At 43.0% G+C, this 15940-nt stretch overlaps 1 protein-coding gene across 1 annotated transcript in view; it reads left to right on the top strand.

Annotated features, from left to right (window-relative positions):
• The window catches only part of ctnnd2a (catenin (cadherin-associated protein), delta 2a), a 363618-nt gene that overhangs the window by 179953 nt on the left and 167725 nt on the right, over positions 1 to 15940 (top strand). The window contains exon 11 of the mRNA XM_050057274.1: positions 2884 to 3057. Coding sequence (XP_049913231.1) covers positions 2884 to 3057 — 174 coding nt within the window. The remainder of the gene's footprint in view (positions 1 to 2883; positions 3058 to 15940) is intronic.

Here is a 15940-nt window from a genome sequence, read left to right as displayed (position 1 = left end):
GTGAACTGTCCTTTTGACTTTGCAGACATACCACCCTTTCTTGAATCCCAGAATTACAGTAGGTACTGTATGTGGTTACATATAAAAGAAGTTTAAAATATAAAAGTAACACACCCCAAGAATTATAACAAGGCGCTGATCACTGGCGGTGGACTTGATTAGAGAAAACAAGTGTCGCACTCTGGCTTCATGTGCATTTATTTTATTTATTTATGCATTTATTTTTCTTTCCTTTATTTGTTGTGCAATGAGCAGCGTGCAATTTGTTGGCTGATGGCAGTCTGTACATGCACTGTAGGTACTGAGTGTGTGGGATTGTGAATAGTGGCACCTCTGTGTATGGACTGTATATAGTATGTAGGAACTGTACTGTATGTATAAACTTTTTTGGATCTTTAAACCACAGGTACCGCATGTATCCAAGACTGATCACATCTTATTTTGATGACGTATCGTCCTTTGACCCTTCTTCAAGGTCAGCAATCATACAAATCATATGACTGTTGACCCTGAAGAAGGCTCACAGGCTGAAACGTCATCATCAAAATAAAAGAAATGCATACTGAGCCAGAGCAGCAACACTTGTTTTCTATAAATACATGTAAAAGCAGAACAAATAATGTAATATCTTATTTTCTTACTGTAGGTGCTATATCTAGTTTGCTTTCTTTTTAACTACACAAACAAGACGGAGGCATCAAGGGACCAGAGTTGGTTTTTGCATTTTGCTATCTTTTTAAAATATTTTACAGAATGAAACATCATGGGAGGGCATCTCTCTCCGTTTTTCCCTCTCTTCTTAAAGTTCTCTCTCCTTTTGAAAGAAAGAGGTCAGTACTTCCACGAGTGGGCCCTTGCGAGTAAAAAAAAAAAAAAAAAAAAAATGAATAAAGAAATAAAACCGACTCACCAAGACTTCAAAGATGAAAGAGATGAAGGAAGTAGAGGGAGCTGGGATGAGTCATGCCGTTAATGGGTGTGTCCATGACTCTAATTAGTGCTCCTTCATGCATATTCTGACCATCTCTGTCTCTTTTCTTGCTTCTTTTTTCCCTCCGTCTATCTGTCTCTAAATTCACCTAAGTTCAGTTGAGCTCAGTGGGTGTTGCAGCCTCCAAAATTTCCATTTATTTCTTTCATTTCCTCAAATTTTCTCCACATCCTTTATCTCGCTCCCTCAATCGGACTCTCTTTTCATCTGTCCGTCTTTCTTCTCAGTGTGAAAGGCGACACACTACCCTTTTGTTAGCAAGGGAGGTAAACAGGTCAGTCAGTTAACCACACTGTTGAAAAGGAGGACACAGTTGCACGAAATGCAGTAGCCTCTTTGCCACAGTCATGCTCCAAACAGGCATCATGAGGCAAACCACTGCCTTATTTGCCACAGTATAGTACAGGAAGTTCAGCCATCCCCGAGGGTGCTCGCAGCCTTCTACCTCATGGGCTGTTCGATAGAGGAGGTTTAGGATTTGAGTATTCGCTGCTATTCATCTTTAAAATACTCTTTGACTTGTCTGCTTTGTTGGACTGCTAAGACAAGAAATATACACCAGTCTCTCGCTGCAACAAAAATGGCTACATACTACAGTGTGCACTTGATCCCACTGAGATGGCTGAGTGCCTTGCATGCATCGATTTCTGATGTGATCCGAAGGGTTGTGGGGTTTTGACTGTGTCAAGTTGATGGTGGATACGCGCCGAGGTCTGAATCAGAGTCTTGAAGCACCGCACTCATCCCCCTGCTTCCGCTGGAAAACGCTTGGCACGCGACTCGCCATCGATTGAGGGCTAATGCGATATGATACGACGTTAGCTCCGCTGGACCGTCTCCCTTTTCCCTCAGTCACTCAGAGCTCTCTAAGCCTGTGTGTATATACGAGTATGTGCACGTCCTTTCACTTTATCTCCCGCCATATCACCCCTGGCCCTGCTGACTCGTCTTCATATTCCCCCCAGTCCCCTCCTTTTTCTACTCCTTCCTAATTTTAATTTCGCTCTGTGTTTTCAGAGGGAGGCCTTACATTTGATCCGCTGTGTAATTAACAAATGCCGGCTGTCAATGTCTTCCTTGCCCCTGTGTTCTGTGGGATTCCTGCCAAACACGGAGCAAGCAGGGGGACACTACATCTCATTATTTTATAGCTGACGACCCGCAATGTGTTCCGTGGAGATTAAAAAAATGAAATACAGAGGCATCCCTCTCTCTCACTCCTTTGTCACCGTCTCTCTCACTATCTGCCTATTCCTTCCTATCTCACGTGTCTCTCTGCATGTCTCCCTTTATTTCTCTGTCATTTTTTTTCTCTACTTGTGATTTGGTGCATCTCTAACTCACCACATGCTCTACCACTCATACACACACACACACACAGCACCTTTATCTGTCCACCATATAAATAGTGTGCTGTTTGTCACTTGGAGCTACATCTGTAAAAAAAAACAAGGTCCAGGGTGAAATGGACAGGTCTAAAAACAGAGGTCTATTTGTTGAGTCGAGTGTTGTTTTCTCCTCCTTTTCCTTCCCTTTCATCATCACTGTCCTTCACCCATCATCAACACACCTGTTCCCTTGCTTTTGTCTTGCCTCTCTTGTGTACCCATCCATCTTGTGCCATTTTTGTATATATCTTGTTTCACCCTCTCCATCCTCTGTGGCTCCTATCACTGCCTTCCTATTCCACTTTCTTACCATTTCCTGCACGAAATTGCGACCCATCTTCCCTCCCTTTATTTTTTTCCTTCATTGTTCCTTACCTCCTTAAAATCCATCCCTTCAATTCCTCCGTACCGCCCCTCCTTACCCCCCTCTTGCCTTCCTCTTCATTTTGTTCTGCGTATCTTACTTCCATCTTTTAATGTTCTTCCCCTCTCTCTTTTCTCCAGGCTCTCGTGGCTCCTACAGTAGTCAGCACAGTCAGGAGCCCCTTCGGCCCTTGGGGTCCCCAGAGCACCACATAGATCCCATCTATGAAGAGCGTGTCTACCACAACAAGGGCCCCATGAGGAGCCTTAGCCAGAGCCAGGGGCCAGACACAGGCCCTTATCGCAACAACACCGGTACGGCCCTCCCTGAATTTTTTATTCACTTCATACACTGTGTGAGTTTAAACCTGAAATGTATCACACAGCTTCTCAGTATCTTAAAGGGTAACTTTGATATTTTTTAACTGGACTCTATCTGATATGTTTTTCTGCCTAAGTAACTAATAGTAGACAACAATTTTTGAAAGTGGTCCAGTTGTGATTGAGAGCCTTGCAGCCAGCAGTGGCGAAACAGGCTACAATATAACCATGTGGGGCAATTGTGCACCTTCCGTTCATGTCCACTTGAAGTGCTTGTTTTTGCCACTGACAGGCTCACATTGTTATTTTAAGTGTCTGACAACATTGTAGAAAGGATCCTACAGAGAGAGATCATTTGTTAAAGAATAAGACCCTTTTTGTTCAACCAGAAACAGCCCCACAATCAATATCTGCAAACCCACCAGACTCCATTGAAAAAAAGGTAATTTTAGCCAGTATTGAGCCAGCATATTTTCACATTTTACAGTGTGAATAAGCATTTATTTCAACCAAACCAGAGTTGGGGATTGTTAAAACACCGGAAAGAATAACCAAGACTGTTTCTGTGAGTGTCATATAGTTTCTGTTGACTTTCAATAAAGTGTTTTACGATGATAAAATTACCGTTTATTTAAATGTAGTCTGGTGGATTTGTCCACAGCAATTTTAACAAAAAGGTCTGCCTCTGTAGTATCCTTTCCATGATGCTGTCAGACACTTAGAGTGAAAAGCCTGTTATTGGCAAAAATAAGCAGTGTCGCACAATTAGCGTTACATTGCAGCCTGTTTCACCGCTGTCTGCTGCACCTCTCTCGCTCAATACTGGACCAGTTTCGAAAATTGCTGTTCCCATTAGTCACTTAGACACAAAAACATGAGAAAATAGGGTTGAAAATGGCAAAGTTACTATTTAAAGTTGAAGACTGTAGCACACTCTTGTGTCCTTGAGTGTTTGACATCAGCTGGCAGAGACCTCTTTCCCCTGCAGGAACCGCAGACAGACAACAAAGATTATAGATTATCTTAATAATGGATTAATTTAATAATGGAGCTGGGATAAGATAGGCAAAGGATGTGTTCATTAGGAGCTAAATTTACATCCCTTTATGTATGAGTCAGTCACACAGCACGCATTCACCTCATGTTAATTGATGCTTGCTTACTCAGTGTCAGGTGAACATGACATATAGATGCAGCAACTGCCCTTCTCCTGTATTGGGTAATGCTCCTTCTTTGTGCTGTGTAGTTAGTCCCACACATTTCCAACAACTGCACAGAGACAAATGGAGAAAATACATAATAGAGAGGAAAAAATAAGGAATTCAGAAAACACTATCACCGACCCTTTTGATCTGTTTGTTTCTTTTTTTCCTAGTTGGGAATGAAGCACAGCTGGGCACATTTTCTATCAAAGTCACACAGTCAGACACACTCATTCTCACCCGCTCCCTCCGTAACTCCATTGTTGCCAGCAATGTATTTTTAATAGGGCCTCATTGAGCTTATCTCAATGTGGGTTTAGGTACGCCATGTTAATCCCATTACCGTATCATACCCACATGAAAACACCCAAGTCGGTCACGCCACGTTCACAGCTCCCTCGATGTCATTAACCAGCCTAGCCTTAATAGCTATCATTAGCATTTGGGTCAGAATCATAGCAGTAAATATGGCACTCCAGACCAGTGTTTGAGTTGATCAGTTTGACTCACTTGAAAGTAGTGAGAGTTGCCTTTAAGTACAGAGTGTAGCATTTGAAGCATATTTCAGTGTGAGGGGGGGTCATTGGTTTTGCTCTCATTCTTGTGGAATATCTCTTTGATTACTGTCGGTGAAATTCTGAACAGTGCATATAGCGATAAGATTGTCTTTGTGAGCAGGAATTAATTAAATAAGTGCTCTTCAGAAGTTTACAGAGAGGATCCAGTGTTATCTATAATTTACTGCGCCTCGTATTTGTAGTTTCAATAGATGGGTATAAGAAAACTCACAAAGGAAATTTGTGCTGCAGCTCCAAAAATCAATAGTCTGTGGATTAGACCGTGTACATTTAATTGCAACGCTTGAGGTTTACAATACGCCTCTCCTATGATACAGTATTTTAATAGATTGTCTCGTGTTGCTTGAGCTAAATCCTCCGTCAGAGTGTATCAGCATGAGCCTTTTTCACCCTATACACAATCTCCCTCCTACTGCGCTTGGCCCATGTGACGACGGCGGTAAATCAACACACTGAAGCTGGAGCGCACCTTGAAATCACTGAGCCGTTGAATTAAGGCTTGGCCTTCGCGCAGCATGTTTTAAAAGTCATGTTAATAGCCTGTGCAGTGACGAGGAGGCTGTCTAATAAGGATTCATAATGCATAGACTGATAGCGCATAGTGAACTGATAAGGGCTGTGCTGACATGGTGAGCGGTAAGTCATTAATTATGTCATAGCGCCTTTTCTTGGCAATGGCAGGCACACATTATTGGTTCATTAAGCTGGCATGGATCAATGTAATTAATGCTATAAGTCATTCCTGCGGTTTGAAAGAGAATGGAGACGTTTGTGTGGGTATGTCATTCCAAAATGTGCGAAGCTGGAGTCACTGGGTCTATATATACGGCGCACGGCGTTGTGCATGCTAATTCAAGGCCAATTTAAAGCAGGCACTTTCAGTCAAATGAAGCTCACAGTATTCATTGAGAGCGTGGGCCACCACATTACTTAACTGGACACTTAACTGTGAAGAGGAGCTGCATGATACAACAAAAGCAATTTAAGTGACTATAATTATACATGCACTGGTTTTCATAGTGGCTGTTTCCTGACCCAGTTGAGGACAAAGCGAGAGGTGGAGAGAAATAGGGAGCAAATGGGACGTGAGAAGGAGCAAGCAAAGCAGACACATAGTGGGGTCAAGGCTGCACTCCAAATTTAATCAAATGGGGTGAGTTTGTAGAGGCAAGATATCTGGTTAACACCCAAATTGTCGTTGTCAATTGCATTTTCTTTGGCTCAAAAGAGGGTCGACGTTTACTTGCAGCCTGGAATTTAGCATCAGCATGGTTTCCTGGGCAGAGAGCCAATGGGATTTTTTTATTGGATTTTGGATTATTACAGAAAATAAGGTTGGTGCCAAACATCTTTTTTCCACTCACATGTTTAGTTCAGCAAGATAATCTTTACAAATGAACACTTTCATGATTTTTGTAGTGTAAATGCAATCGCTAGAAGTTAAAAGCTAACGTTAGGCTACGTTTCGTCTACTGCAGGCAACCCCTGATGACCCCTCTTCTCCCTGTCAAACAAGCCTGGGTGTTGTGACATTGAGCTCACCTCTGTCTGCAGAAGACCAGAGAAAAGTGTTTCTGAAAGTCTCTGTGTGTTCAGCTCTCAGTACTTTTGTAGCTTCTAACTGAATCTCTGTGGTTTGGAGTTTAGTTTCTGTCCTGCGTCCTGTTTTTACTTTAGATATATTATGAAGAATCGACAGGAAATTAAATGTGTTATTACTGAGTTAGTGGAACTTTGTTATCGGCTTTTCATCAATAAAGAGGAGTCTAATAATACGGCAGGGAGGAAGAGTGAAAGCAGAAGCAGCCACAGTGAGATGTTAATGAAGAGCTGCAGACAACAGGCTCTTACTGCACCTCTGCAAACAGCTCACTTCCATCAGCTAAACTTCTTTTACCTGCCCTGCTGTGGAAAAACGCATGCAGCAAAAGTAAGAGGCGACATTAGCTGTGGATTAGCATGCATTTTGCCACTGAACATGAAGCACATTTCATAGAAAATACCGAGATATATATCGTGTATCGCCATTCAGCCTGAAAATACCGAGATATGAACTTTTGTCCATGTTGCCAAGCCCTACACCACAGTCACATTACTTAAGCATTGCCATTGTGTCATGACGTTCTGTACTTCAATTTAGCCACTTGTTGCAACTGCCATTTAAAAGACACTTTCAAGCTTCTAAAGTCAAGAGTGAGGGCATTTACTGGTGTATTTGATGCCACATAACAAAACGTGAACGTCTTCTAAGCATGTGTTAACCACAGACCTTCGTTCAAGGCATCTGACCCAAACCCCATTCAATAAACCAATTGACTTTGAGATGAGGGACTTTGGGGTGCTAAAATGCTAACTCATTTATGGGTTTTAAGACTTATTCTTGCACCATCTATCACCTACCTTTTTTATGCTCTTGGCTTAGACTTCACTGCATATTTTTAGGGACTTGCGATTTGGCTCTGCTCTCAGCCTCCTCCATCTAGTCAAAACACCAACACACCTGTAGTCTAAGAAAGTCTACCTGCATTTTCTTGGAGCACAATGGACAGCAGTTTGACAACACGCTTGACAATTCAGTCAGGTCCAGTTTAGAGCGCCGTCAATTGGCTAACCTGTCTGTCTGCTCAGTTTCCATCGCTCGCTGCTCTTCACAGCTCAGTTCACTTCGGCGTTCATTGTTAGCCTGGCCTGGCTGTGTTAGATCAACAGCATTGTCACCACATCTACAGTAAATACACCTGAGGAAGATTCTAAAAATAAGTGCACATCTGCTCCACCTGTGTGTGTGTCTGGTCTCTCACATCCTCCTTCACTTATTCTTACTGACTGCTGTCTCACCCTCTTTTCCCATCTACCCACACATCCATGCTGAGTGTGGATCAGTGTGTATTTGTGTGTGTTTTTCTGCACTGTGCATGTGTGTAGGCAGTGACGCGCAGTGTTTCATTCTTGGATTAAACCAGGCCGGCGCCCCAGAGGACTGCAGGTTAATGTGGCCTATTTCAAGCGATTATTCCTGCATGGTCACAGCGTCTCTAACACACACATCTATACACATGCATCCCGCTGCAGAGGGGAGTCACAGCAAGGAAAGAGCCTCAGGATGTGGTTTACACATTTGTTTATTTTCCAATGAGACATTGTGTGTTTTAGGAATCAGCCTACAGTTTGTCACTTTGCTTTACTATCTTCCAGCTCCATCTTTCATGCCCTCCTTCTCTCTCCTTCCTTCCTCCTCTCCTCAGACCTTCCCTCCTTGTTCTCTCCCTCCCCTCCTGCCTTTGCTCCTTCCCCTCCTTATTTCATGAAAGCTATCTTGGCCTGTATTAATGACTCTGACCACTGGGAATAACATCAGCTCTGAATGGATGTGGCACTTTTTCTCTTTAATGGCTTATCATCAGACCTGCACGTAGCTCAGGTGGCGACAGTGAGAATGAGTAGATTCACTGTCGCGGCTATTTGTTAGGTGCATCCAGTAGCCAGGTTGAGCTATTGCTGTTGATAAGGGGGTGTTATGTAGTTTAACATTGCTCCCTCCAGTATCTTTGAAGGAGACAGACACAAATTCTCCTACAATCATTACTCACTAAGCTGCGGTAAAAACAAGGTTATATTTCCTCAGCCATTAACAGAACCAGATAACCAAATGATGCACAGCTGAATTGGAAAAAATTTGAATTTTCATTTTTGTGTCACACTTTATATGCATTTTTCATTGCATTTTCAGAAGCACTACTCTGGTCAGTCATGTAGTTTTGTTCTAGTGTTTCTACCTTATCACCGTCCAACCAGACAGCAGCTCAGACAGGGCTTTATTCTGCATCCTCTCTGAGTGCTTTGCAAATTAAGAGCTTCATCCTGGATATTTGAAACTTTACTTGAGGTAAACCATTCTTGGGTTTATATGACAATTATGTTACCGAGAGTTTTTGCAGGAAATATATCCTTGCCACAGCCTGTCATGGTGAAGAGGGAGCTGAGCCAGAAGGCAAAGCTTTCGATTTCCTGGTCCATCTACGTTCCGACCCTCACCTACGGTCATGAGCTCTGGGTAGTGACCGGAAGAATGAGATCACGGATACAAGTGGCCGAAATGAGTTTCCACCTCTGAAAGGTTGGCTGGGCTCAGCTTTAGAGATAGGGTAAGGAGCTCCGACATCCGGAGGGAGCTTGGATTAGAGCTGCTGCTCCTTCGCATCTAAAGGGGCTAGTTGAGGTGGTTCGGGCATCTGATCAGGATGCCTTCTGGGCGCCTCCTGTTAGAGGTGTTCGGGCACTTTAAACTTGTAGGAGGCCCTGGAGCAGACTTAGGACATGCTGGAGGGATTATACATCTCGGAACGCCTCGGGATTCCTCGGGAGGAGCTGGAAAGCGTTGTTGGGGAGGGGGATGTCTAGAGTACTGCCTCCACAACCCGACCTGGGATAAGCATATCATGCATTTTGAAGAAGCCGAATGCACACTGCATGAATGTAAATGAAATGAGTGCAGAAAAGGGCTGTCCAGAATACCAGTTTTGGAGCTTTGAAGCTTCCTACTCGACCTGACTTAAGTTAGACTTAGTGCTGTGATATAGAGATGGAAGAGAAGTTGGAAGGTTGACTGTTGCATGCAATGTTTCTTCAAGTTGTTAACTCAAACGCTGTGAGTTGAGCTGCACTGGGTGCAAAGGGAGAGCTTTACTACAGTTACCAGCCGCGGATAACTGCCCACAATTTATCTCATCTGCTCTTTTCCTCATTAGAGAGCCAATTTAATTGCTTGAAGCAAGCTTCAGTGACTGCACTGAGGACACTGGTCTCATCAGTGTCTGACACTTGCCACCTCCTTTCAATTTCCTTCACCAGTTTACTGGTGAATAAAACAAAACAAAAAAACAAAGCATTAGAAAACTGATTTAGATGGTGGTTACCATAGCAGCGACTGAAGCTTTGACCCAAAGCATTCGGGTCAGGAATAGTCCAGAGACTCGTTTTCCATTTTTTTGTCTGTGTAAATTCTTTGCATAATCTTTGAGGTTTGGGCATTTTTTTTGCAGCGTGGTTTGTGCTGCCTCAGGCTTTAGGTTTGCCGTCTGACTGCTCTCCTAAATGAGAATGGGGCCCAAGTTTAGCAGATGAACAATGATTTTTATGCCTCATGCCGGCAATAGCCGTAGCCATTTTTGGGTTGTTCATCCGTCCCATTCTTGTGAATGCGGTGTTTCAGGTACAGATTTAGCACAAACATCCACATTGATTCACAGATGAAGTGATTAGATTTTGGTCAGAGGTCAAAATCAGTGTGACCATACCTCAAAAATTGATATGCTAATTATAACAAAATTTCACACAGATGTCATATAAGATAAAATGTAAAAAGTCAAAGGTCAGCTTCACTGTGACATCATAATGTTCTGCAAAAACACTTTTCTGGCTATTATTCAGTGTCATAATTTAGGAACAGAAGGCGAGATTGTGACCATATTTCACATTTCGTTGGATACTGAATTGGTGACACTTTTCTCAGGTGCCCATTTTGAAACTGTGGTAAATGAAGATGTGTGTGAAGCACCTACGTTTTACAATCTTCTGTCATGGCTTCATATGAGTCTGGACAGACGTGGATGTAAATGGCAGCTTGACTGGTTGGCAGAGACATACAGCTGCATAGCCATAATTGTGGTTTGTGTTTTTTTCCCCCTGTGCATTTTAGATAAATGAGGTGAGGAATGTGCTGCTATAAGAATCACAAAAATGTAAGCACACACTAAATGACATCAGGTACCTGCAATTAAACTCATGCAGTTCCAAGAACAAGGGATCAACTCATAAGCTTGTGTGTGTGTGTGTGTGTGTTATGTTTCTTGAAACCAAAGCAGGATTATTTTTGCTTGAAGTCGCAGCTCTTTACCACCGGTCCCTTTCGCCAGTGTGAACGTACACACAAACAGCACAATTGCACAGTAAAAAGGAGAGAAAGAAATATGGGGACGGCTTTGCATCAAACCATTAAACCAATCTGCTTTCCCCTTTAAATCTACTGTGTTCCTTCTGTAATGAGATCTGACATCCTAATGAGGGGGACAGAACAGAGAGAGTGATGGAGGAGGGAGATGAGAGAGAGAGAGAGAGGGGAAAAAACAAGCCCGAGAGAGAGAGGAGGGTGAAGCCGAGGAGGACCGGAGAGAGGTAGCGGTTACCGGGCTTCTTCTGACCAGGAGGCAGGAAAAGTTCAGGGCACCTCTTAAATAGAGAAAGTGACAGATCCTTGAAATGAAAGGAGAGAAAGGAAAAGGCTTGCTTTTATCTAGCACATGTCCTCTGGTGTCCAAATGTGGTTTATAATACTAATTATAGTCGCTTGGGCTGTGTGTGTGTGTGTGTGTGTGTGTGTGTGTGTGCATCCATGCAGATATAATTGATGGATATTTGAAAATGGTAAAATTATTTGTAGCTTTTTAAATGCCTTCATGCACATTTTAGCTTCAAGACAATGCTTAGATAAGATGCCATAAAACATATACAGTATGGCAGGACTCCTTTCAAATGAATAGTGTTTGCACCGATACTAAAGAGTGCATGGTTGAAGTGAGGCAGAACGTGAGTAGCATTAGAAACTGTCCGGTCTCAGAAGACCCGAATCACCAGTTCCTTATCAATTAAAGTCTGATAAACCTCAGCACAAACCACTGCAGCATTGTTAGACCTTTTGGCTGAAGCATCTCCCCAGTCACTTTAGCATGTCACTCACCAGGCTCGCCCCATCGCCACGTTAGATTAGGTTTGTTTGGCCAGGATCAATTTCGGCTTGGCCCCTGATCCTGCTGATCTTTTAATGAACCTACTGTCTTTTAAACAACAGCAAAGAAAGGGTGGTGTATTTGCGCTTGCATTGATGTTTACTCCAGCCAGCTCTATATTGAAAGACAGTGCCTAATCTTGGTTTAGTTGAGGGCCAGTTTGGTGTTAAAACTGTGAGGCAGGGGAGGGGGAACATAAAAAAGGCGACTAAGGAAGGAAGGAAGTGGAAATTGATTTATTCCTCTGCGTATTCAGATGATTTTTCTCCGCTGTCGTCTGTTTTCTAACAGAATAACTGAGCTGTGACAGGGACTGCAGCTATGACCCACAGTGCTATTCAACTCAGTGGACAACAACTCAATTAATAACTTGAATCCAGGTGAATTGTACTGTGGCTCAAACTTGTACAGTATTTACAGTGAGTTTTTGCTGAAGCCTCAGAAAGCTTTAATTACCAGCTCAAAGCGTCTGACTTACTCTACAGATCAGCACAAATTCATTCCCTTGCGAAAACATATGGCACTTCCTAAATGTAGATTTAAGTGAAGTTGGTGCAAGTCAACCTGCACCAGCTCGCAAACACTCAACGCATACAAAAAGTGTATGTTCATAACTGCACACACACACACACACACATGGGTGGGGAACGATACTGTTCATTTTCACACGCCAAACACGCGCACAGGAACGTGCACAAATAAACACATCGCACTTATGTCCCATGCTATCTCAGTTAACACGATGAGCATACTCCCTGTTTTATCTGCAGTAATGAATTCATAACTGTTGAAGAAACATTCATTTGTTTTGGTCCTCAGAGATCATGCAGATTAATTTAAAGTCAGCACAAAAGCAGCATCGACTGTCTTCATCAAATGAAACAAAACATTCATATCTGCTGTTTGAAACATGTTTAATTCATTAATTGATTCACAGTTTATTGTTATATACATTTCCTGCGACATAGTATGCTTTCTCTCCTGATTTTCCCTTATCATACTACATGGTATAACCTGGCCTCTCAGTGGTTCATATCTGTATCAGCAACCCGTTTAGCGTCATAGGCTGTTTCACTGTCACTACATTATTTACACTGAGTTAAACCCAATCACTGAGGTATTCTGTATATCAGTGGTTCCTAACTGGTCCAGCCATGGGTCAAGATTTCTCCTAGTCATTAGTTCAAGTTCCACACAGTGTAATATATTCAGTGTCATACTTGCATTTGAACGTGTCGTCAAGCTAGTTTGCTGTCTCTGTCAAGTAGCTGTCTGTTACGCCGGATTTCCACTGGATGCGTGTCCATTGCGGAACGGCAGCGCTGGTTATCTGCTGCGTGCTCCGCCGTCCGTCAATACTCATTGGCTGCGTTTGCTGTGCGGAGTGGTGCAGCTCCGCCGGAAGACATCTCGGTGCACTGCCATGATTAATATCTCCTCGTCCATGGTGTTAACGGGGTGAAATGACGTCTGAAACCCTCTGACCTGTTGACTTCAGGCCTGCCTCTGCCCATTATGTCGTTTTCAAGGTGAAGTGCAGGGAAATATGATCCGCCGTGAACACTGTGTATTTTGTTTTGAAAATTAACCGGATGTTTCATTGTGTTTCTGTGCACGACTTCCTGCCCCGCACGATCTGCTCTGTGCTGAATTGCTGCGTTGTTCTCCGGCGTCCGGCAAAAATAGAAGTCCTGCGTATCTGTTGCGGAGGGCTCCGGAGTGCCGGAGCTGTGACAGAGCCGGAACGCAGCACAGCCGCACCCGGTGGAAACACACACATTGACTAGAATTGAATCCTGTCGGCTCCGCTGCCATGCCGGAGCGGAGACGCAACCAACACGCATCTGGTGGAAATAGGCCGTCAGCCACTCACTCTACAGCAGGAAACAGCACTTTAAAATAAAAGCTCTGTGCTGGAAATCCACTGAATTTCCAAATAAAGTGTGTTTTTACAAACTTGACAAGTCTGAGAGTCACTTGTGGTCCATTTAGAAAGGGCCCGCGACCCACCAGTTGGGAACCACTGCCGTATATGACGGTATTCGTGTGCAGCGCTGTTTCCCACCCGGCCAGGTTGCTGTGTTCCGCAAGCTCTCGTAGCTTTGTCAATGTGATAAACAAACATTATAAACCAAGAGAATGTCAAGAAAGATCATACTCTTAGATCTATTTACCTTATTAAACAGAGAAATACAACCGTGCACCATCTGAATTCAAGTTTTTAAAAAAGTTTAGCTTTAATTTCATAATTAAAACATTGTGAAACACACTTGATTCAAACTTGACAGAAACAAAATAAAACTTACTAAAGCTGTCGTGGTTAATTTTGTTAGTTGTTTAGCGAGTTAGTCCAATGTTCCAATAATCACCAGCTCTGGTTGGCCAAAATTAACCTTTAATTCGCAGAGTAAGATGTGAAAATGTGCTGCTTTTCCCCACCGTCTCTTTCTGCCAGTTTACAGTCCTGTAACGTTATCCCCACCACTCTCAGCCACCATGTCTGTCACCTCAGCTTGCCTGTTCCCCCAGAGGAGACTGACCTCTGGTGGAACATGCTGTGCACTGCATACAATGAGTTTAATAGAAATGGGAGCGTCTGTAGTTTGACGATATTGAAAATCATACCGGCAAGATCTCTAAATACCATGATTTACTGTAATACTGTGATACCACCATAGCCTGTGTGCTGTATTAGTAAGTCATGTTCAGGTTAAGGTATCCATCCATTTTCTGACCTACTTATTTATCCAGGGTGGTGGTGGCGGAGGGGCTGCAGCTTACTTCAGCGCACAGTGGGTGCACACAGGAGAGGAAACTCACATTGCACCCGGGTGATAAAGAGTGACCAATCACCCTAACTTGCATGTCTTTGGACCGTGGGTGGAAAAAAAGAGCACCTGGAGGAAACCCACATAAACGCTAAGGAAATGCAAAGTCCATACAGAAAGGAATTCTTGCTGTGAGGTGACGGTGCGAAGAAATGAGCCGCCATGTTGTTCATAACTGTAATCACCGGAAAGCCACACATACTGTAGCACCGCAGTGCATATAATTGGGAGTGCCTTCTTTTTCTTTGATATTTGTCAATGTGAACACTTAGAATATTTCATCCTGCAGTTTAATACCATAAAGCAATTTCAAATATGTCCTGTAAAAGCTGACCTGGTGACATTGAAAGTCTTAGCAACAGAGATAGGGCAAGGCAACTTTAACAGCATTTATTAAAGAGGAACTATGGCCAATTTCTAAATGCATTCATCTTATTCCCATGCTCTCAGAAAAAATGTTATTGAACATAAACATCTCACTCCCAAATCCAAAAGCCTGAGTGCTAAAACTCAAACTTAGGATATAAAGTCTTCATAGACAGTGAAATGTGAAAGATGTTATGGGTGACACTGAGAGCACCCAGGGGAATGTTATAAGTTTATGGGCACATTTCTCTTTCAGAACTGAGAGCACCACAATAGAATAAAGCTCATTTGGGTATAAAAAAAGAAAACAAATTGTGGATCCACAAAATCAGTCACCCATTCATTGTCTATGGAGCAGCCCCAGACTTATTAATTTTTTTTTTTTTTTTTTAAATTTTATATACTTTATTAATCCCTGAGGGGAAATTCAATTTTACACTCTGTTGTCAATTACACACAGGTCTGAACACACACATGCAAAAACTGGACCTATACATGCACTAAATGGAGAGATGTCAGAGTGGGCTGCCCATGACAGGCGCTCCGAGCAGTTGGGGGGTTCGGTGCCTTGCTCAGGGGCACCTCGGCAGTGCCCAGGAGGTGAACTGGCACCTCCCCAGCTACCATTCCACGCTCCACATTTTTGGTCCGGACGGGGACTTGAACAGGCGACCCTCCAGTTCCCAACCCAAGTCGCTATGGACTGAGCTACTGCCGCCCCCTTATTATTTGATGACATCACAAGAAACACAAATACCCAAATAATTACTAGCTAAAATTAGTTGGGTTTTTTGTTTTTTTATTTTTATTTTCAATGGTTAGTTAGAAGGAGGATAAGTACATGGCCAACCTGCCAGCCTCTATAAAAACCTCTAAAATCATATTTTATCTTTTAGAATTTTCCTGCCATACGTGAGCGTTTGACGTGGGCTGTATGCCCTATATAAACAGAGCAACCTTTAGTTGGAAAGAAAAGACACTAATCTTTTTATGACTTTCACTATTGTCCTTCCACAGCATGAACATTTCGCAGCAGCCACTGGCCTGGAGCCCCTGCTGTGTCTAAGTGGCATGCTCAGAGAAAGACATGGCACCTTGACTCATAGAGACAAGTGTCC

This window comes from Epinephelus moara, chromosome 11 (genome assembly GCF_006386435.1).
Source record: "Epinephelus moara isolate mb chromosome 11, YSFRI_EMoa_1.0, whole genome shotgun sequence".
Classification (NCBI taxonomy): Eukaryota; Metazoa; Chordata; class Actinopteri; order Perciformes; family Serranidae; genus Epinephelus; species Epinephelus moara.
The sequence above is the reverse complement of the archived record's forward strand: the minus strand, read 5'-3'. Positions and strand labels throughout refer to the sequence as shown.